The sequence below is a fragment of the Trachemys scripta genome, chromosome 1 (genome assembly GCF_013100865.1).
Source record: "Trachemys scripta elegans isolate TJP31775 chromosome 1, CAS_Tse_1.0, whole genome shotgun sequence".
Classification (NCBI taxonomy): Eukaryota; Metazoa; Chordata; order Testudines; family Emydidae; genus Trachemys; species Trachemys scripta.
Window position 1 is genome coordinate 41,629,182 of NC_048298.1, and position 22,721 is coordinate 41,651,902.

At 40.8% G+C, this 22,721-nt stretch overlaps 1 protein-coding gene across 26 annotated transcripts in view; it reads left to right on the forward strand.

The window, feature by feature from the left end:
- CADPS2 (calcium dependent secretion activator 2) overlaps positions 1–22,721 on the forward strand; it is a 570,146-nt gene that overhangs the window by 450,075 nt on the left and 97,350 nt on the right. For all 26 annotated transcript variants that reach the window (XM_034768448.1, XM_034768267.1, XM_034768287.1 and 23 more), the window contains one exon: positions 22,462–22,565. In XM_034768448.1, the coding sequence (XP_034624339.1) occupies positions 22,462–22,565 (104 nt within the window). The remainder of the gene's footprint in view (positions 1–22,461; positions 22,566–22,721) is intronic.

Sequence of the window (22,721 nt, forward strand, 5' to 3'; positions counted from 1 at the left end):
TTCGCTATGTCTGCACCGGAGCACGTATTCAAGTACAGGACTGTGTACATGCTCACACATGCTTCCCAAACCCATTCCAAGTGTCTACATTATGCTGTGCTGCACATGGGTATAACACTGTGTACACATATATACATGTGTCCACATTGCTGCTGCTGTTACATGTCTCAAGAGACCAGGTTATAGGTCGTTGGGCCTAATGGTCGGGGCAGGAGTCAGGTCTAATGGTTGGAGTCTGAATGGCAGAGCCAAGGATTGAGAAAGAGTTGGAGCTGAGGGTCAGAACCAGATTACCTGGAGTCAAGGAAGGCAGAAGCAGGGCTGGTTCCCAGACAGGAGCGAGGTTGGGACAGGATTGGAACAAGGCTGGGACAGGGCAGGATCTAGGCTGAAATGAGGCTGGATGAGTGCCGGAGCAAGGCAGGAGCAGGGCTTGGTGTGAGCACAGGGAGGCAGAGAATCTGCTGGTGTGTGCGTTGAGCAGCCACTCATCCTCTGTAGCTGTTGGGCTTAAGAACAAGCTAACTGACTGTCTTAGCCAATCAGGTGGTTGTGCTGTAGCCTAGCAGTGCTTATTGGCTGCCTGACAACTAGGCAAGTGCATCTTCAGGTCCTCATTCCTGACAATATGACATTAGCACTACCATTTTGGGCAGTATCCTAGAGTTTTGTGTCTCAGAGGGAGACACTCTAGGAACCGCTTTACTGTGTGCTGTTGGTACTGTCCCCTGCCATCACACATTTGCTGATGGCAGTTCCTGATCACGTTGCCCCTCACTGTTATTCCCTGCCAAACTGGGTAGAAGATATGCAGCAATGGCATGATGATTTGGTTCTGCTCCTGCTCTGTATTGTGGGACAAATAGTTATGCAGTAGAGTAGGCACTTGGTGAGGTGGATGGAATTTGGGCAGAACTTTCTGACAAGTCGAAGATGGCTGACCTTGAGAGTCAATGACAATTTATTCAGCTTACATGGTGTAGCTATAGTGAATGCTGGTATTACCATACTGTACCTTTGGGTCTACTGTCGTTTCTGGTTCAGAAGAAGCAGCACCGTGTGGTGGAGTCAGATTGTTTTGGAAACCTGGGATGACCAGCAGTGGCTTCAAAACTTCCCAGTGAGGAAGCAGATTTTCATGGAACTATGTGAAGCACTTGCACCAAACCTCCAGCACCAGAACACTCGATTCAGGAAAGCCATGCCGGTCCAGAAGTGGGTGGCTATTGCCCGGTGGAAGCTGGCAACACCAGACATCTATGGGTCCATTGCAAACCACTTTGGGGCAGGAAAATCCATCATTGGGGTTGTGGTTTTTCATGTTTGCAAGGCAATTAGCACTGTGATCTAGCCAGGGATGGTTACCATAAAAAAAGTTCCAGAAATAATAGCTGGGTTTGAGAATATGAAGTTTCCAAACTCTGTGTGGACCATTGGTGGCACCCACATCCCAGTAATTTGCCCACCACAAGGGGCAAGGGAGTATGTGAACCAAAAAAGTTACTATTCACTCATTTTGCAAGGCTTGGTGGACCACAGAGGCAGATTCATGGATACCAACATAGGAAACACTGGAAAGGTTCGTGATAGCAAGGTGCTGAGGAGATTAGGATTGTACTTCAAAAAGGAAAGAAGGGACTTTATATTGTTCTGCACAGTTTGTCTGTGCCCACTGTTATTTTGAGGGACCCTGCATACCTACTTCTAACTTGGCTCACGAAACCATACCCTGACATCAGTGACTCTGGAAAAAGATATTCAGTTACAAGCTCAGTGGTTGAAGAATGGTCATGGAATATGCATATGGTAGGCTGAAATCTTGTTGGCGATGCCTATATACCCATCTGGATGCCAGTTTGGCAAATCCTGCTTATATAATTGTCGCTTGCTGTGCACGCCATAACATTTGTGAGGGTAAAGGGGAGTGCTTCCATTCTGAGTATGCTCAGGATGAGTCTGGATTACAAACTCTGTATAGGCAGTCGGATCTCACCCACATACATGGTGGTTTTGGCTCCCAGCCAGCAAGGAAAATCCAGGATGACATATGTGCCCACATCTTGAAACAGCAGAGAGGCAGAGGATGACATTTGCCTGTGCCAAGGGACATCGTCACACCTTGTACAGCTGCTGGAAATGCACATGAGGGAACATTGACAGATACTTGTGGAACTACATAGCTTTGTAAAGGTTTTGTTCCCTTGTGTGGGATTTGGGGGGTGGGCACTTGGCAAGGTTCAGGGACTCCTATAGGCTCATAATTCCTCTCCTGGATGCTAGGGAGGTGGTCTCTCTTGAGGGGTTTTGTGTCTCAGTGGATGGAGACATCTTGGGAGTCCTGCAGGCTCCATGTTCTCCTTGTGGTCACTTTTCTTGAAAGAGGGTCTCTGACTCAACAGCACCCTGGGCAGCACCTGGAGGAGGAGGAGAAAGTGGTGGTGGTTCATGGACAGGTGCAGTGGCCCTGATAGCAGGTGAGCCTCAAACCCTTTTGGCCACCAGTTCTGTGAGCATCTCCATTAGGGCATGCTCCTGTTCTCTGTGGTGCCTCTTGCTCCAGACACTGGTTCATCCGTGTCTCTTCCTGCTAAAGAGTCCGCTTCTCCCATGCTCTGAGGAATTCAAACTGTGCCTAGTTTCTCTTGTCCATCCTTATGAGCAACTCTTCCAGGGTCCTTCTCCATCTGCCTCTGCTGTCTCTGGGGTGCTGCTCCTGCCCTCCTAGTGGAATTGTGTCCCTTGTGGGAGCTGAAGTCCCTGCCAGTTTAAAGAGAAGGATAGCTTTTTTTTTTCCTTTGGAAGAAGCTGAAAAAAAACCCCAGCATAACATAACTTTGCTAAGGCCTCAATTTTGATATTTTTCAGCATTCCAGGAATGCAACTGTTAGACTATCCTTGGTTCTCAGGCATTGATTGCATCCTATGAGGAAGGAGCAGGGTATACTAATGGTAAGATACATTTACTACTATTTTTAAAAATGTTAAATTTTCAAAGAGTCTCAAAGAGGGTGTAAGCGAGGTGTGGACATTTCCTTCCAGGGGCTGTTATTAGCTAGCAATTTCTGTTTTAAAGACTGGCTAACATTTGGAGAATATAGCAGTTTTCAAGGTACAAGAAAAGCAAAGAGAGGTGGCTTTCCAGTCCTGAGAAGAGATCCAGAAGTCATTGCCAGAGATGATTCTGCTAATAGTCATCTTGCTAGATATTGCTGAATGGGCAGCTGTGAAGGTGGACCAAGCAGATTTGCACTGCCATTTAACTTCAAGACCCAGCTGAAGGTTCTGCCACACCAGAAATTTGCTGAAATATGCTTACAGGAGTGGGAGGCAATTCAACTGGAAATAGACTCTATTCTCATCTAGCATATGAAGTTTACATGCAAAGGGAGATATGAACCATGAACACTGTCCACCTACCTCCAACCCTCAGCATCACCTGAAAATCCTGCCCCTGTGCCTGTCTAAGTGAAATAGAGAAAGAAAGAGAGACATCCAAACTTTATTTGGTTCCCTGAAGTTTGAGATCAGCACAAGCCCCTCGCCTCTCTATTGCAAAGAGACACCACACTGTGTTTATCCAACTGCCAAACTGGTTCCTCTCCCACCTGACTCGTGCAGCAGGGCTTGGTGTGGCAAGGGGCCAAACACCATGGATGGACATGGGTAATTATGTAATCTTCCAAGGGAGAAAGGATCGCTGTGAGTAACTTTTCCTCAGACAACCAGTGTTCCCTTCCCCTTCCCGGACTTAAGCCTCCCTCCACCTCAACCCTCAATCTCCCATTGCATGTGGCTCTTGTTTGTAAGGGGACAGTAATATTGGGGGGAAGGGAGAGGCACTGAAACTGTAATCCTCCAAGGGACAAAGACAACTGGGACTAACTTTAGACAACCAACTATAAGTTTTCTGCAGTTGTCCCATCCCCAGCCTGGACCTTTCTAGCCTTCCACCTCTCTTCTCCCAGTGCATGGGGACACTCACCATCACTGCCTGACTGCTGGCTGAGAAATGCACAGACACCAGGGCACAATGATTTTTCATTAACAATCTGTTTTTAAGACATAGCTTCAGCCAAATGCATAATAGTGGCTCATAGGAAACCAATAAAACCATTGCTTTATAGCTGTCTTGCTTGCAGACCATTTTGGGATCGAGCGGGGCAGGATAGAGGGGGAAAAGTCAGTGGAGTCTGGTAAGGGGATGGGAGTGGCAATGCCATGGCTTCAGCACTGCAGTTCAAACTCTCAGAAACATAGCAATGCATGACATATTACCCAGAGAGGAAGTGCACAGTACTTCAAATGCCCTGGATCTTAAAATCAGGAATTTAGCACCAGAGCAAGAGGAGATATTGGTGGGGGGGAATTGTAACTTACCCGCCTTGACTCCGGTTGCTACTGTGTTTTGGGGGCCTCCTTGGGTTTGTCAGGGGGCTTTCTCAACTGGCTGCTGTGGGTAGAGGTGCAGAATCACATGCTTCTCATCCTCTGGCTCTTCAGGGCATTCTCCATGGTCCCTGCTGCCTCCTCACCCTGGCCCTCATCGGTATCGTGTTGGACATTGAGGTCAGCAGGGTTCAGGAGGGAATCATGAGCCACTTCAGGCTCTGTACTGGGAGCCTCTGACAGCACCAGATCAAGCTCTTCATAGAAGGGGTGTGTGCGACAAGCCCTCCTGGTACGACCATTGGAGTCTTTTGCTGTCCTATACAGGAGCCTCGTGCTTGATGCGTTCCCAGCACTGGGCCAGAGTCCACTGTATACCCAACTTCTCCAGCCTCCATGAAATTTCCCAATACAGCTGTGTTCCACCACTGCAGGCAAAGTTGTGGAGGACGATGTATTCTGACTACATGTTGATCAGCACCCGTGTGTGGTCTATGGGCCAGATGGCTGCTGTTGGAGCAGGATTCATGTTCACCTGTAATGATCTGTAAAGAGTGCAGTGGAAATCTGTTCTGATATGGTCAGTGCAGCTTGCTCCTACTGGTGACGGGGGGGAGGAACCTTCATAGATTTGGTAAGGATCAGGAAGAAAAGTTCAGTGCACTTTAGAAATGGGGATAGAGGACTATTGAAACTTGAGACACATTACACGCCGCTTAGCCCCATCCACACTGAAAACTGGCATGGGTACGGGCTGTGCCACACCCCTCAGGAATGCTAGCTCACTCGCCCTGTGCTGGCCTTCAGACATGTGCTTCTGGGGTTTAGGTGTGGACGATAGGGGAGTTATGGTACGGGAATGGGCATGTGTATAGCCACCGTGTACCTTTTTGTTTTGGTTAGTTCTGGAATCAATCTTAGTTTGTGTTGTACTGAATAGCCTGTTGGGACTAGCTGGACTAGAACATGTTTGAAGTGTCATTAAATCATGTCTCAGTGATGCAGACAAGTTTGGGTGTTCTGTCTAAAATCGGAGGATGTTCAGTGCTGGATTTATTAACAGCTGATCTCACATTCATCAGCAGATGGTTGTGTCTGCAGTTTGCGAGGGAGGGAGGTCTTCAGGTTCCACTCTCTTGAAGGTTCCTGTTCTCCATCAGCATAGCAGCTCTCTTGGGTGCCTTATGGTCAGGGAGTTGGCAATATGGCCTGTGAAAGAGAAGTGTTGGAGCATTAGTGTGTTTGACTAGTGGCCTGATGTATGTGAGGGCATTTTCTGTGTGCATGTGTGCCTTTTGGTGACTTTTTATTACATATATATACAGTACCTAGCACAATAGAACCTTGATCCTTGGAGCCTTGAGGTACCACTGCAATATCAATTATATCAGCAACAGTGTGGGGGTTGCCTTGGTGATGTTCCCAGGATGAGGTCACTTTCCATTTGAGAAGAAGGCTCAGATGGTGATGGAAGGCTGTGTGAAGATGACTCTGGCTGGGGCTTCCTCTTGATGCTAGTGATGGAGTGAGGAAGAAAGCTGCTATGAAGTTCTCCCTTCCCTTGGGGAGTAGAGGTTTCTGTAGTGAGTAAACAAACAGCATACTGTATATGGTGAAAATTAAATTAGATTTTAAAATTCTTTCAATTTTTATACTGTACACGCCAGTTCTACATCCATGGCATGCCCAAAATTTCCATTGACTTCTGTGGAAATTTTGGGTTCCCAGGAGATGCAAGATCTTTTCTTCAAGTTGTTGTTACAAACAAGTAAGGACGTGTGTGTGTGTGTGTGCACATTATATATTGTACATACATCTATTTTATAATTATATTTTATAACATATAATGTGTATGTTTGTACACAAACACGTACAAAGATTTCCTTACCTCTTTGTAACAGCAACTTTATGTCTATATATAAAAATATATATAAAAAATATGTACGGTTATTACTGACCAACTGATTTCTAATTTTAAGTGAGGAATATAGAAAAATAGTACAAATAATTAAAAGTACTGAGCAGCCTGCAGCACAATAGCAGTGGTGACAAGTTACACATAGTAGTTATATGATTAGAATGTGTTTATAGAGTGAATCCTTATGCCTTTGTTTTACTCCTCTTTGCTGTACACCATTATGGTATATGTTGTTTGTTTTAAAGCCATATTTTCTTATGTGCACCACAGACATACTGTTCTTACTTCTTATTCCTGCAACCATTGATATGAGCAATGTAAAATAATGAAACGGAGGGAATGGAGAATAGTACAGGAATTGACTGAAATTATGTGGTGTGTTTATTTCTTCATTTTTTCTTTGTTATTTTTGTGTTTATCCCTCACTTTGGGTTTTTTTGCACACTTTAAAATAAGTCCATTATCATCCAGCTAAGTCTTAGAGGATAGAGAATCTGTTCTTTGGATGCACTGGCAAGTGAATATATTGTGGAATGAATATGAATAAAGCCCTTTGCTAAGAGTGAGAAAAGAGTGATGCACAATGTTAGAAAGATCAATATTTTATTTTTCAGTTATATTTATAATTTAAATGCATAATTAAATTCACTTTTTTACAAAAAGGGTAGCTGTAAATAAATCAGACAATTCACAGGAATGGGTAAAATGACAATAAATACATTGTGAGGAAAAAGCTTTTGGATCCCGTGAAACACTTTTATCCAATGAAAATCACAAAAGGTCCTGAAAAAGATGCAAATACTAATGGTTCTTGCGTATCTTAAACTGCTCCTATTGTAGTGAATGACCAAACTGCCGTTCACTTCAATGAAAACATGACTGGACCCATAATGTGTATTGGATTTATCCATAACATTGCAGCTGAAGACAAGGGAAGACTATCTCTTAGTGATTATCACTGACCTCTTAACTTATGCAATAGATTTTGTATATAGGATCTTGAAATGAAAAGGTGTCCTGAATAAAAGGTATACAGAGGTGAACATGCAAATTCTTTGTATTGTGAGAATCTGTTCTCAGCAGTGTGGTTGCCAGGTTCCCAGGTCTAACCCCCAAGTGCTCTCATTTCCATAGTGTCTCAATTGAACTAAATTCAGAGTGCTTTCCCAGAAGACCATAGTTAGGTTTTTGTTTTTTTGTTTTGTTTTGTCTTTTTAATGGAAGATGTGGTGTAAGCTGAATTTACATAGACAGGATTTGTTTGCAGTCTAGATGACATTTTGCTTAGCTCTCCTATGTTGTTGGATTATACAGAAAACTCTGTCTGAATAAAAATGAACATTTAAAATAGCCAATATACCATGGAACTTACTTATACCATATGCCATTCTTTACAGCATGGGCTGCTGAAATTCTCATAGCTGTAGATAATCTGTTCAGGCAATATAATTGCCATATTACAGTGAAAATAGCAGCAACCTCCATATTAAGGATTTTTAACACTTCTCATTATAATTTTTTCTTCCAACCATTTTAAGGGCTCTAATGCCTCCATGGTTTGCAGCAGAGACTTAACATTTTGCTGAGAGATGGTCCTGGGATCAAACATACATTTTGCAATCCTCATGAAAATGTCATGTTTATGCACAAGCGGCTTTAATTCTGGCCTATCCTAACTTTTGAGTACTTGACTTTTTGCAACCGTAAAAACATTCTTCTAATGTAGCTTTTTTGTATGTAAATGTATATTTCTGAGGTAATTTTATGAATTGTCATATTAATAACCAGTAATATTTGGTATATAACTTGATATAAATTCTCTGTGTAGTAATAAACATATCTTTTTGATTAAGGTCTGAGGTATTAGATGAGTTTACTGTACTAGTTCATAAACAGGGAGCCCACTCCAATGAACAGTGTGTGGAAATGTGATCTTCTCCATTGCCTTTTTCCTCCCTTTCAACCGCCATGCTGCTTAGGAAGAAGATGTCCCCACTCACACACAATGAATAATGTTTTATTTACATTGCACTTATAATAAAGCAACCATTCATCACTTGCCCCATTTATTCTCCCTCCTCAGAAATGAATATTTTTGCCCATAACGTTATTTAAAACAGGACTAGATTACAGGTAATAGACTCTACCCCCTAAACCACAGCTGCTCTTTCTGACTCAGAGGCTGGATAGGAGCTTTTAAAGTTAATTTTTTAAATAAATTACCATTGGGAGTTGGGGAGGCTTAGCCTTTCTTATGAGTGCTACAAGGGTTGAGGATGTGGGACTAAGTTTCAAATGGTTGGGAAGCTGAAGGGGCCATATTTGTTGTGGGTATGTGGATGTTTCTTGAGGGTGCAGGAGCCAATCAGACTGCAGAGATTTCCATGAAGTCTAGTTCTTTTATTCATTATATAAATTGGATCTGCCAATCGGATACCATTGTGATGGATGTGCTATAAGAACCTGAAAAGAATAAACTAGAAGAAAATCATACCAAAGGCTCCTATAGACTTTGCAGCTGTTCAAAAACATGCCATATATATCATGCACGTATTACTCTTCAGCCAGTCAAAGTGCTGAGGTCTGAAGTAAGTGTGAACCCCATGCAAGTGTGTTCCCAGTAACGGAACAGCCTGTGTCTGCTTAATTTGAAATAAATTCACAGGTAATATGTCATTAGAAACAAGTTTTCTAAAGGAAGGGAAACATGTAAATGCCCTCAAAGCTCACAAGGATCTATCTGAGGAAAAACAAGAACACTACAAACATTATTGAAATTGAGGAGGCAAGTAGAGAGTCACTTATGCATGTGGTGAGAGGGCTTCATGGTGATTTAAAGCTCTCGGTGCATGTTCATTTCACTGAATGAACAAAAGAAAAATCAGTGACCTGCACAATCACATAACATCGTGTTGTTGGACTCTGATTACTATGCAACTAAATGAAAATCAAATGAGAACATAAGAAAACACTCTGATCTTCAGCTTATTCATATGGATCTAATGTTTTCTATGTTTATTTACACAGGGATTTATTCCATTGAAGTAAAATATTCTGTAGCCACCAGTGGAACAAAAGATTGACCCAGAACTAATCATTTAATTCTTTTTCCCTTTTGAAGATAAATTAAATTATAAAAGGAGAAAATTATAGAGCAGTAGTGTCAGTATTGCCAACCTCAAGCATTCAAAATTAGCTTAAAATTATGGGATTTTTAAAAATAATACATTTTGTATTCTTTTTTTATTTACCTTCCAGTTTTTGAATCTTCAGGGTTCACATTTTGAATTTTTTTCTTCAAAATCATGAGGCCTAGGAACTTTTTTTTAATTGGGAGCTGAGATCCTCATGATTTGCATGTGACTCCAGGAGCTGGGCTCTAAAGAAACAATGATAATTAAGTTTTTAATAGAATATTTTAAGATCCTTGATTTACAAAACCTATTTAACTCCTAAGTAATAGTTACGGAGTCACTGGTTACAGCTCAATAGTTAAGGTTAAGTTCCGTTTTTCTTTGTTTTGTAAGGAAAATGTAGTGTATCCTTCTTAGATGAATAGTCCTTACTCTTTCAGTACAGAATTAATTTTTTGAGAATGTACAAGAAAATCCATCAATTAGTTTGTGTTAAAACTAATTTAAAATTGGGTCCTTTAAGAAATTCAGCATCTATAGCAGTTTTTACTTGGTTCCAAATGATCTTAACAATTAAATAACAGAGACACTTCAGACTTTCCAGATAGTTAAAATTAAATGAAGTCTTTTGAATAAACTATATTTGAAGAAATTAGGCTGAGATTAAGCTAAGCTATTAATGATTGTGATGTCTAATTCTATAGGCTACAGACAGGCTCGGGTAACTCTTAAATGCAGACATTGTGACATCAGAGGTTACACAAACAATTGCCATCTTTCCTACATGTGCATGCACAGTTGTGTTGGTTGTAGTGATTCTGAGAGAGAGACTTAACACATGAGTGAAGAGTTCTCATTGATAGATGATTTGGCCTAGCTGTCACTGGTTTATAAAGATTCTGTGGCTGCATAACAGTTTGGGCATCAGTGTTTCAAAGGCTCCCCGTGGCACTGCTGTCATGGCTCATGGTTCATTGATGCAACACAACCAGGAGAACTGAGGAAGAATCACAAGGGGAGCCCTTCACATATTTCCAGTCTCAGTAACACAGCTCTCTAAACTAATGAGTCAATTGCGTACCAGATTCAACTGTCTGTTTCAGCTGCTCTGGCAATGCAAAGCAGCTGTAAACCCATCTTAAGTGGACAGTGGGCTCTGGCTGCCTTGTGCTGCTCTAATATACCAGTGACTCCATCCTTAAAAGTTATTTATAAAAACAGATTTAAGATGGAGAATCCATGTCATTAAAATTGTTAGATATATTGCATGGTAATGTTATTTTTGGGGTTTAGAATTGTTTAGTATTTGTGGATGGTATATTTATTAATTTCTAAAAACTAAGGACATTCCTAGACAAAAAACTATGTGAAGATGTAATTAAGTTTGAGAGGACATACCACTGACTTATGGAAAGAAATAAACAGCTAAGGTTCCCAAAATAACCTTAACTCTGCCCTGTAGGGACATCATGCAATAAACATACAATTGTTTTATATCTTGCAGTCCGAGATTAGATAAAACTGATTTTAACACTATTTGAGTTTTTTCATATTTCCTTTTCTCCTCTCCCCTCCCCCCCGCCCCCCATGTGGCATCACTAGTTTTTTGTTAGGGAATATTATTAGAATACAAAATGGTAAAGATGTTAAACTGGAAAAGGTTCATGCCTATGGCAAACATATTTCCCTAAAGATATCCCAACAAGAAATGATTTATGTTTAATTCACAGTAATTATTTTATTTCAGTTTATTTTAATGCTCCTGTCTGTAGTTCCATAATCCTAGAATATCTGTAGCACATAACTGAAATTTAAATTAAATTTTTAATTAGGAAAATTAATTTTTTCAGCCTCAGGAGGATCAGCTCTTGGCAATCCCATTGGAGGTGGGCTGTGTTGGGATTTTTGAAGACTCAAAATGTCTCTCCAACAAGGTTTTATAGTGTTGTGTAACAATGGACAAGTTACTTCCTCCATCTGTTCCTCTGTTTCCCACCCAGCCCTTTCTGTCATGTATTTAAATTGTAAGCTCTTCAGGGAAAGGACTGTTTCATACTACTTGTTTGAACAGGGTCTAACACCATGTGTCCCCAGTCTTGGTTGTAACCTCAAGACCATTACTATAAAATACAAAATAAATATCTGTTGCTTGGTCTTCATTTGTCTGAGGTGTCACGTACTGTTTATCTTATGAATTAGTTGCTATGTTAAATTATTCCTTTTCATTGAAAACTATAGGAGGAAAAAACAAATTCACATAGCTTAAGATATCCCCTTTTAATACGGTATCATTTTTTTGACAGTAGGTGGAGGTAGGGGCTGCCTGAAACAGACTGCTTTTTAAGAAGGCACATCCCAGCCTAATATGAGTCACCGGTAACGCTGGAGAAAGGAACCCATCTTAGGGTTTTGTATTGCCACTTATCACTGTATTATCTGAGTGAGTCCCAGTTCCCTGATTTAATCAACGAACCATGCTCCTTTCTCTTTTGATCTAGTGGCATTCCATGGAGTTCATATCCTTTGAGACTTTTCACTCCTATATGACATCCTGATACATACATCTGCAAAACATTAAAAAAAAAAAAGAGAGAGAAAATAATGTAAAATGATACATTGTGTAATATAATCTTAGTCATGGCTGTTTTATGGACAAAAACAGCCCTCCAAATGATTGAAATAACATTTTTTTTCACTGAATAATTTCTGATATAAACTAAGCATTTTCTTCACATAAGGTGGTTGTGATACACACACATGAAAATCATCTTGAAGAAGCCTATAAAGCAGGCGAGCACTACTTGGAAGAGGCAAGCAGAAGTGGCAAACGGGAATTTTGGAGGGCATAGCTGCAGATCCTGTGTTTTGAAGTAGAGGAACTTGGCAAGTTATGTGTTTCATGCTTCTGGTTGTTCTCTGTGAAGGTCGTGTGGCTAGGCTGTGGGCCCCTGAACAGGCTAGCCGAGACAGGTCTGTTTGTTAGTGTCTCAGTAAGGTCCCCATGGCTCTGTGACCAGGCCTGGTGTTTAAAGTTTCTGAGCACATGGTTAATCCCTCCCTATTAACAAGGGGATTGAGCTGAGTAGTGAGGGTTGGTATTTGTTAGCTGCCAGGTGAGCTCCTGAATTGGTGCATAGGAGCTACAAATGGGGTTTTCTGAGGGAGTTGACAGAAGGGACTATAGTGTCTTATTTTAGGTGTTGTCCTACACCAGGCAGCAGATATGAATGACAAGAAACAAACTTCTCTGGCCTGCTTTAGATGTGCTATATTTTCCTTTCTGCCCAAAGATAGAAGAAAGTTCTGGTGCACAAAATGCTAATTGGTAGCCAGACTGAAGGAGAAGATACACAGTACTTAAAGAATACCTGGTCAAAAGGGGTCACAGAACCAGCAAATACAATTTCTGCAATTCCACCTGGGTTACTAATCAGAGTTCCTTTGAGACCTGCTTGCAGGACAAGTGTGTGGGGGAGGGAAGACAGACAGAATTGATGAAGGCCTGGTGGGAGCAAGAATTGATGTGAAGGAGGGAGTCAGGCAGATGTGATGTCACTTTCATTCCTGTAGAAAGTGAATGGCCCCTCCACACATCTTTTTCAGATCACTTTAAGCACTGAAGATACATGCTGTGAAAGCACAAGTTTCAGCACCTCAGTCTACAGCATCCAAGAAAACAAAGACTTCTTAGACAATCATATTTTGAAATCATTGCCACTAATGCCACAAAGGGAAGGATTGCTGATGGGAGAACCAGAGAGAGTAGAAACTGAAGAACTGGACTGGCAATTTGTGACCAAGGGGGAAAAGAGAGCCAGGAGGCATTCAACCTGGCTAGAAGGATCAAATTATGAGATACTGAGCAAGTTGACTACCAGGGGGCACCAGTCTCTGGGGAAACAGAACAGAAAGCGATGGGCAACATACCTGATGGACATCTTTGTGGTATGAAGCAATCAGCTACCAAGACAGGTTCTTCAACCTTCCTAGGAAGGCCAACAATTGTCATCAGCAACTTCACATTAAGAAACATGGACAGAGAATTCAGCAACTGGCACAAGAACAACAGTCTCTCTGGATGGATGGGTTTATGAAAGTATCTGGCTGGTTTCCACAGGTGATGATACACATTGGAACCAATGACTCAGCATCACCTAGACCTACAGAGAGAATAGAAAACTTCAGAGATTTTGAAAGGGAACTGAAGAAGAGGAAATTCCAAGTGATCCTCTCTGAGATCCTTCTGGTCCCATAACCAAGAGAAGGGAGAAAATACTGTAAATGAACCCTTGGCTGTGCCACTGGTGTGAAGTTGAAGATTTTGGTTTTGTGGAACATTGGGTTTCATCCAGGTGGGAGTCAGGGATGTACAAATGCATCTCCCAGGTATAGGGGTAAACTTCTCAGTGAAGACTAAGTGGAGCAGCCAAGAGGGAGTCTAACAATGCAGGGGAGGGTGCATATCACAAACAAATTGAACTGATCTGACAATGAATGTGAAGAGAAGAAATGATTCATGTACTTATATACCAATACTAGAAGTCTGGGTAACAAGCAAGAGAAATTGGAGATTCTTATTGATTAGAAGAAACTTAATATAATTGACGTTACTAAAACCTATTGTGACAATTTGCATGATTGGAATATTAAAAACACTGGTTATAACCTGTTCAGAAAGGATAGAGCCAGGTAGAAGAGGTCAAGGGTGGAACTCTACATTGAAAACACCATTACCTGTTTTAGAGTTATGGATAATTCAGAACCATAGGATCTTGAATGCTAACTAACAAAGCCCAGGAGGGAGTACTGGTTGGGAGCATCTGTTACAGACCACCAAATCAAATGAGAGAATAGGATGAACTACCTGGGAAGAAAGAAAAATTGTTTTGTTATTGGGGATTTCAGTTTGGGAGACATATACTGTAGGTCTCATGCAACCAGCAGTAAAACATCATTAGAGTTTCTAAAAATTATAGAAGATTTTCTAACACAGGAGGTATTGCACTCAACACAATGAAATTTCTATTTTGGACCTCATTGTGATGAAAAAGGTGAATTAATCACTGGACCAGTGATTGTGAACTGATTCATGGGCAAACAGAGGATAGTGCCGACCAGTAGTATACATACTTGGTCCTTAAAAAGGACAGTCGGGGCTGTGGTGTGGGTGGCCTAGCATTGGGCATGGGCCAAGGAATCAGGGCAGAAAGCCAGGAGATAAGAGTCAAGTGACCATCGGAGGGCTGGACCAAGAGAGAGGTGTCAGGAGGCAGGCAGAGTCAGGGTATCAGAATGTCAAGATCAGGTGACAGTACCAGAGGGCAGGAACCAGAAGGCAGCTACCAAGAATCAGGCTAGGTCAGGATCAGAATGCAGGAACAGGTAAACCCCAGTGTTGCCGTCCATGACAGGGTGGAGCCCAGTTATTTAGATAGCTTCCTGTTTCCTCTTCTGGCTGAAATAGGGCTGTGTGGCCCCAGAAGGAGTCTTGGAGCTCTCCCAGTCAGAGAATACGGGCGAGGCTTGTGTCCCAGTTGGGCTTCCTGGGCCATGGTCCAGCTCCTGTCTGTGAGCTGCCAGGTGGAGGATTGGAGTGTAATGACTTCCATGACCCCCACAAATTCAGGCTCAAGGCCAGCAGGGCCTGACAGACACACAGATTGGTGGTGTGGTAAATAATGATGCATGCAGGGCAGTCATACAGAGCGATCTGGATTGCTTGGTAAGCTGGGTGTGTTCAAACAAAATGTGTTTTTAAACAGCCAAATGCCATGTTATACATCTAGGAACAAAGAATGCAGCCCATACATCCAAAATGGAAAACAGTGGTAGTGGTGTAATAGTGGGAAGAAACACTCAACCTGAGTTCCCAGTGCAATACTTGGATGTAGAAATGGGGGAATAGTGAGTAGGATTAGGCAAGTCATTTTTACCTCTGTATATTACATTGATGAAACCAATAGTAGAATCCTGTGTTCAGTTCTGATGTCCACATTTTTAAAGGATGTTGAAAAATTGGAGAGATGGCAGAATAGAGCCACAAAAATTATTTGAAGGCTGGAGAAAATGCCTTTCAGTGGGAGACTTAAAGAACTTAATCTACTTAGCTTATCGAAAAGAAGTTTTAGTAGTGACTTGTTTACATTGGAAAAGTGCCTTCATAGGAAGAAAATACCAGGTTCTAAATGGCTCTTTAATTTAGCAGAGAAAGACATAACAAGCACTAATGACTGGAAGCTGACACTAGACAAATTCGAATTAGAAATTAGGCACAATTTTTTAACAGTGAGGGTGATTAACCACTCAGAGACACAGCTAAGGGAATTGGTGGGGTCTTTGATTTGATATCTACAAATCAAAACTCGATGCCTTTCAGGAAGATATGCTTTAACTAAATACAAGTTATGCTTTAGTGAAATAGAAGTAAGATCTTGGGCTCAATACAGGGGTAACTGGGTGAAATTTAAAAACCTGTGATATACAGGAAGTCACACTAGATGATCTAATGGTCCCTTCTAGCCTTAAACTCTCTGAATCTATGAAGTAGTCATCTTTTCATTTCAAAACCTTGAGATTAGTCAGTTTACTTAGCTCAGTTAGCAATGTCGGATGTTTTCTTGATACCATATGTGACTCACTGATAATACATACTTGAGATGTCATCCATTACTTCCAAGCCTTTCTTTTTTCTTTGGTGAGAAAGTGAAGTAGAAAACAGATGATTGATGGCTTTTGCTGTTTGTTTACTAAAAGATGTCAACAGGTATACTTGCTGACTTGCAGGAGCTTGTTTCCTGCAGTGTGTTGTTAATCTGAGCAGTGTAAATGTATCTTCACAAACACCTTTACCATTTGAGAGGAGAAGAAACATAATGAAGACTGACAGAACAGATTTCCATTTTTTTGTGTGGTGATTTTTGTGTTTGGTTGCTTTACAATGGTTATAAATATTCACAAACAAAGAGCAGAATATTTTTCCAATATTCCTGATGTATTGGAGCTTCCAAATAACAGCTGATTGTACAAATAAGGCCCATATCAAAAATGAAGAGGTGTGTTCCCTTTGCTTGGGGAAAAAAACTTTAAAAATTGGCTTATTGGTTTTCTAATACAGTGGTTTTCAACCTTTCCAGATGACTGTACCTCTTTCAGGAGTCTGATTTGTCTTGCATATTCCAAGTTTCACCTCACTTAAAAGCTACTTACTTACAAAATCAGATATAAATATACAAAAGTGTCACAGCACACTTAGTGAAAAATTGCTTTCTTATTTTTACCATATCATTATCAAATAAATCAATTGGAATATACCGTATATACTCGATCATAAGCCAGTTTGTTTTTAAGCTGACCCCCCCCCCCCCCCCAAGATGGATAAGTAAAAATGGAAAATTTTTATAACCCGTTCATAAGCCGACCCTATAATTCCAGGGGTCAGCAAACTTTGGCTCCCAGGCCATCAGGATAAACCACCGGGGAGCCAACATGGTTTGTTTACCTTGAGCGTCCGCAGGCACGGAGGTAAATCTAAGTAAATGAAGTGTCCCGGCGCGCCAGCTGCTTCCCTGACGGGCCAGGACAGCAACTGGTGGGAAAATTTTTTGAGGGGGAGAAGCTGGGTGTTGGGAGTAACCCCTGTGACCACCCCCCACATGACTCCACCCCTAGCCCGAGACCCCCCAACCCCTCCCACCTTAGCTGGGGAGGGCCAGGGGAGGATCTCTCTGGCCTGGTTGGAGCTGCTCCGGCAGGCTGGGCAGCGCAGCCGCAGCATGTTCCAGCGGGCTGGGCTGGGTGGCACAGATGGCATGCTCCGGCACCCGGGCAGCACAGCCACAGCCTGCTCTGGGGGGCGGGGCCGAGTGGCGTGGCTGCTTCGGAGGCTGGGGGGAGAGCAGCATGGCCAGAAGTGGAGAGACTCTGGCCCCGCCTCTTCCCTTCTGGCTCTGCTGGCTGTGCTGCCTCTCCTTGCCCCCTCTGTTGGGGGAAGGGGCTGTGTCCCACCTCTCCCTCTCTATACCCGTTCATAAGCCGACCCCTGTCTCTGGTGCTTCCCAAAAAAATTTGGCTTATGAATGAGTATATACGGTAAATATTGTACTTACATTTCAGCATATAGTATATAGAGCAGTACAAACAAGTCATTCACTAGTGCTTTTTATGTAGCTTGTTGTAAAACTAGGCAAATATCTAGATGAGTTGATGTACCGCTTGGAAGACCTCTGCGTGCCCCCATGGATATGCATACCCTTGATTGGGAACCACTGTTCTAAATGTACTAACTAAAGACAGGTAACCCTTTATTTATTTATATAGCCAACAAATGAAAGTGATTCCTCAGAAAGGTGCATATCCGATCAATTTGGGAAGAGAATAATTAGGCATGGGGACGGAAGAGTGGTTTGTCCGGCAACATTTACAAAGGGGAAGGTGCCTTCTTTAGATGAACCAAAGCAGGTTGTTATGGTAATAGTACTTAGCATAGAGTTTTACATGAATGAGTTAAGCATTAACATTTGTATGTACAGTTCTGGAAAAAAAGTAATGTGACCGCTATGGTTCACTTATATTTTGTAGGTGTCATTGTTTTAACTACAATATTTATGTCGAGGCCTCAGTCAGGATTGAAACCCCATTGTGCTAAGCATAGTTTGTGTTTGTACTGTGCTTCATGCAATGGGGTTTCAGTCCTGATTAAGGTTTTTTAATATAAATATTAAGTAGTTAAAATAATATATCTACGTAATGTAAGTGAATGGTAGCCATGTATCACATTCCTTTTTTAGAACTGTACATAAAAATGTTAACACCCCACTCATATTCATGTTAAGGGCGTAAAGAATTTAGCCTTTCATAAAACCATGTATAAGATGTGGAGTGTAAGACAGTGGCCCTATAGAAGACAGTGGCAAAACTTATATTACTGCAACATGGCCAGGATCTCACCCATCGTCACTGCCCCAGGGACTTTACAATCTATGACAATTATTGTGTTATGTTAGAGCAGAATCAAACTGGTCTGTACGCTTGTTATTAAGAATTATTGTTATAAAAGGTCTGTGTGCAGAATGAATGTTAAGGCTGTGACAATTGTTTGTGTGTCCTTACTTAGTAATTTCCATTCTTTTTAATATTTAGTACTATACAGGAGCATTAACTTTACAGGTCATTAAGGACATATTATGTATGTTAATACATAACACAGTAACTAACACAGTAAGTTGTAACAATCATGTTATTTTCCAGGAATGAGGGTACCAACAGAAAAGATTGTAAGCATAATGACATACAGGTCTTGTTATTTTTTATTACTATTATTTTATATGTGTATTCAGTTTAGATCAAGTAGCTTTTCATTCTTTGTAAATCATTGGTGGTCAGGTGATGTAATCAGTAGGAGATCAGGAATGGAAGTCAATTGTATAAATATTTGTACCTATCTTTACTATAAGGGAGAAGAATTATTATGATAACATGTTAGAAACCGTGCATTTCATCTGCATTCTGTTTCCATATTTGAACATATATGTCATTTTATATGTTTGTTTCTACATACAGACTTAGCTCTAGTGTGCTGCAAGGATTATTTTTGGGTTCTGAAAACCCAGTTTAAATCAGTGGTATATTTTTATACTAGAGAAGGTTAAATTAATGTATGAGTGAATACTGTAAAATTATTTTTGCTCCAGTAATGCTAAGCTGTCCACTAAGAAGTACTTCTCAGAAGCTGTTCCAGATACTTGTAATCAATGCAGCACTTCAGATTATTATTCCATAAACTCATCTGTTTCTTTTTGGGCCATATTGTCCTATTTCGTAGAGAAAGAGGTAGAAGACAGCAAGTTCTATGTAAGACTCAGCAGTTTATTGAATAACATTTCCTCTGAATCATCATGTTGAAAGAGGTGGGGCAGGCAGGCCGGGTTTGAACTTCTATGGGCACATCCCCATGAAACCTGCAGATGTCACAAGATTAGTCTAGATCTTGGAGCATACACTGAGACCAGAAAGGCCAGGGGGTCCTAACTGGACGTGCTTACCTTATGACATTAAAAGGAAATTTGGTGGGAGGCAATCTACCCTCTCAACAAGAGAAAGTTGGTGGAACCAACTGTATATGACTCAGATGACAGTGCTGTCCTTGGGGCCCATTCAATTCCTACCAGGTAACTCTGGCCTCATTAACACTGCAAGATGGCCTCGGGTATCTGGTCCATCTGTTGAACTAGATAGGGTTTCCTTACAAAAGCTAGGTTAATGACAAAGAAATTCAGGGACCATCATGTTTAGAGTGTGACTTAGTATTGTTTCACATAGGGGTGGAGTAGAATTCTATTTAAAAAGACTGTTGTCTGGGTGGAGCCCTCTATCTGGTTGCTTGTGTTCCTGTCCGGTGAGGAATGGAAGGGTTTGTTTGATGGTTGTAAATGCCTCTATTTATCATTAACCATTGCCTAATATTTCTGTTTCCCTATATGCCATTTCAATTTTCTTGACTGGACAATAGTGTTAAGTTACTCATGTTTGCCCCCTACAGTGTACAATTGACATATGTAGTGGGATGTTAATGTCTCTGGTTCACAGCTCTTAGCTTTGGAGTGATGGCTCCTTTGAGTTCTAAGGAGTACTTCTTGCAGCAGTGTCTGTTCCAGTGGGTAGTCCTTGCCAAGAATCAGGATGATAGTGATAGACACGGGAATGGTTCATAGATTAATAGATGTTAAGGCCAGAAGAGAGCATTGTGATCACCGCATCTGATCTCCTGCATAACACAGGCCATAGGACTTCTTGCCTCATGAACTTTGCACATAGTCAGGAATCCTGGCAGCCAGGTAATTATTAGCCCTACAGATAATTCTTGACTGACTGTTTGGATGGGGAGCACACCTCTGAGATGGCCCATTTTTCATGAAGTCAGGGTCCTGATTGGGTGTAGTAGTCTGTACCCCATGGAGGACCCAAAATATGTCTTATTTCAAGCTGTCAGTCACTGTGCCCCAATAGGATTTAGATCATGGGGACAGGCCGCAGTGTTGAAATCCCAGCAGGCATTAGCAGTGGGGAATGTAGTCTGTTTAAACTGCAATTAATTAGTAGTTGTTGCAAAAACATATTTGCCTGTTTTGTAAGTTGTGCATGGATAGTACTTTTTTTACAGTCAACCTTAAATACATGGTTACTACACAATGCAGCACACTCATGGAGAATTGGGCCAAAATAGTATCTTGCGTCAAGATAGTGTTTTTCAATCTTCCACTTTTTTCGGTATTAAGAGACTTAGATTGGAGATGAAGTACAATAAATTAACAGTTAATGTTGCCTGAGTATTACCATTCTAATGGGTCTTTTTCCACTGCTTTTAATGTTATCAGACTTTAACCTTTGAGGCAGAAAAATGGCAGCCTTTTTTAAGTTTGAGGACTGTAGGGGAAAATATCATTTTCCCTTGTTAAAATGATTGTAAAGAGCTCTAGTGTCCTTGTGTTTTGGGGTAGACACATGAAATTTGGCAGGGGCATATGCCTTTCCATTGTCTGAAGAAATGTTTTGATTTGGCAGAGTTGTAAGTGTTTAAAAAATACTTCGTGTACACAAGCTAGTTTTTTTTTATATATATAGACAACAAAGTCTTGTTGGTTGGTTGGTGGAGGGTTTTTTTCTTATCAATCTACCATTGTTCTGTAGCAATGTATGTACATAAGAAAGAAACTTAGGTAGCGTTTTCTGTCTGTGAAGATATTTATGAAATTTCACTCATATGATGTCTGAACATGCGTATGGAATGAGGCAGGGCTCTAAAATGCTTGTGGAGTTCTCATCTTGTGTTACCTCCTTCAGAAAACTTCCGAAAACCCTCCTGCTCTGTGACCTATTCTATTTATAATGCATTGCTTTATATTTGAATCGTATTGTACTGCGTTGTTTCCATCCCACATCTTTAAGGTTGTTAGCCCTTAAGAGCAAGGACTTCGTTAACTGTCTCAGTGCAATTAATACACTTAAAAATAATTTCTTATTCCTGGTGAAGATAGTGATATAGTCTGGTCAATATGTTTGTTCTTATTGTATTAACTTTTTCTTCAAATTGATTGTTAATTGTTCCTGTCTGCCTAGATTTAGTCTGATGGATATTCTATTTGAAACTAAACTGAGTTTAATTGCACCTTTAAAGATTTAGTAATATTTAGTCCACCTTTACGTTCTTTGCTGGGGGATATTTTTAATTCCATTCTGCAAAGTAACTTATCCTAGTTTCATGTGTATTTTTTTTCATTTATACTTGTTTTCTTTCATGTGTAGTTTTTATTGGGTACCTTGCAATCCTATTATAGCATCTTTTATTTCATAGTGCTAGTTTTCACTGCAGTGCAGAAAAGAACCTTCTGCTTCAAAGAATGTTATTGAGGGGTGGAAGCGGTGGTAGAGAAATCAGTTAATTACATGATGTCGTTTTTTGTACTTTTCCAGTTTTTAGATCAACTAAAATTTAGGCTCTTATTCAGATAAAATATGCCTGGAATTTAAACTGCAGCAAAAAGCATGAATCTTGCTAATGCCAGTAATGACTCATCTGGTGAGAATGGCATTGTATTGACAATACAATAAGAAAAAAAGTCTCTTGTGTCTGCTGTCTTTGTATATCTGACCTTGGTGAGAATTAGAATTTTCTTGTTGCAGAAGTTGAGCATCTAATGTGTTGCTGCGCCTCTTCATTCTCATGTATTAAATCAGAAAATGTTCGTAGTGGCCAGTGATTTCTTTGTGGGTGATATATTTTCTGTAATCCATTGATGTGGCCATACAGTTGCATTCATTTACATTAAAAGAGCGTCCCTAAAATGTTGAATTGCTTGTGTATCAGAAAATTATTTCAATGCAGTATTCCAGCTCCCTGCCAGTACCATTCTCTGCTGTAAAATACAGTTTATTTTTCTGTATTTCTAGCTAAAATAATTTTGACTTACATATTTTTCATTTTATATATATGTGTGTGTGTGTGTGTGTGTGTGTGTGTGTGTATAGAGACCTTGAATCAAGCAACTCCTGCTAGAAAGCTGGAAGAGGTTCTTCACCTTGCAGAGCTCTGCATCGAAGTATTGCAGCAGAATGAAGAGCATCATGCAGAGGTGAGGATATCTGCATTCACTATAGGATAATGGTTCATACCTATTTTGTTTCTCCATGATGTGAAGGAATTCTGTCAAGAAACATTCTAACTTTGGGTTCTGACATATGTTTAAGGCAGTTCACATTTACAGAGAAAATGAGTGTTTTGAAGCTTA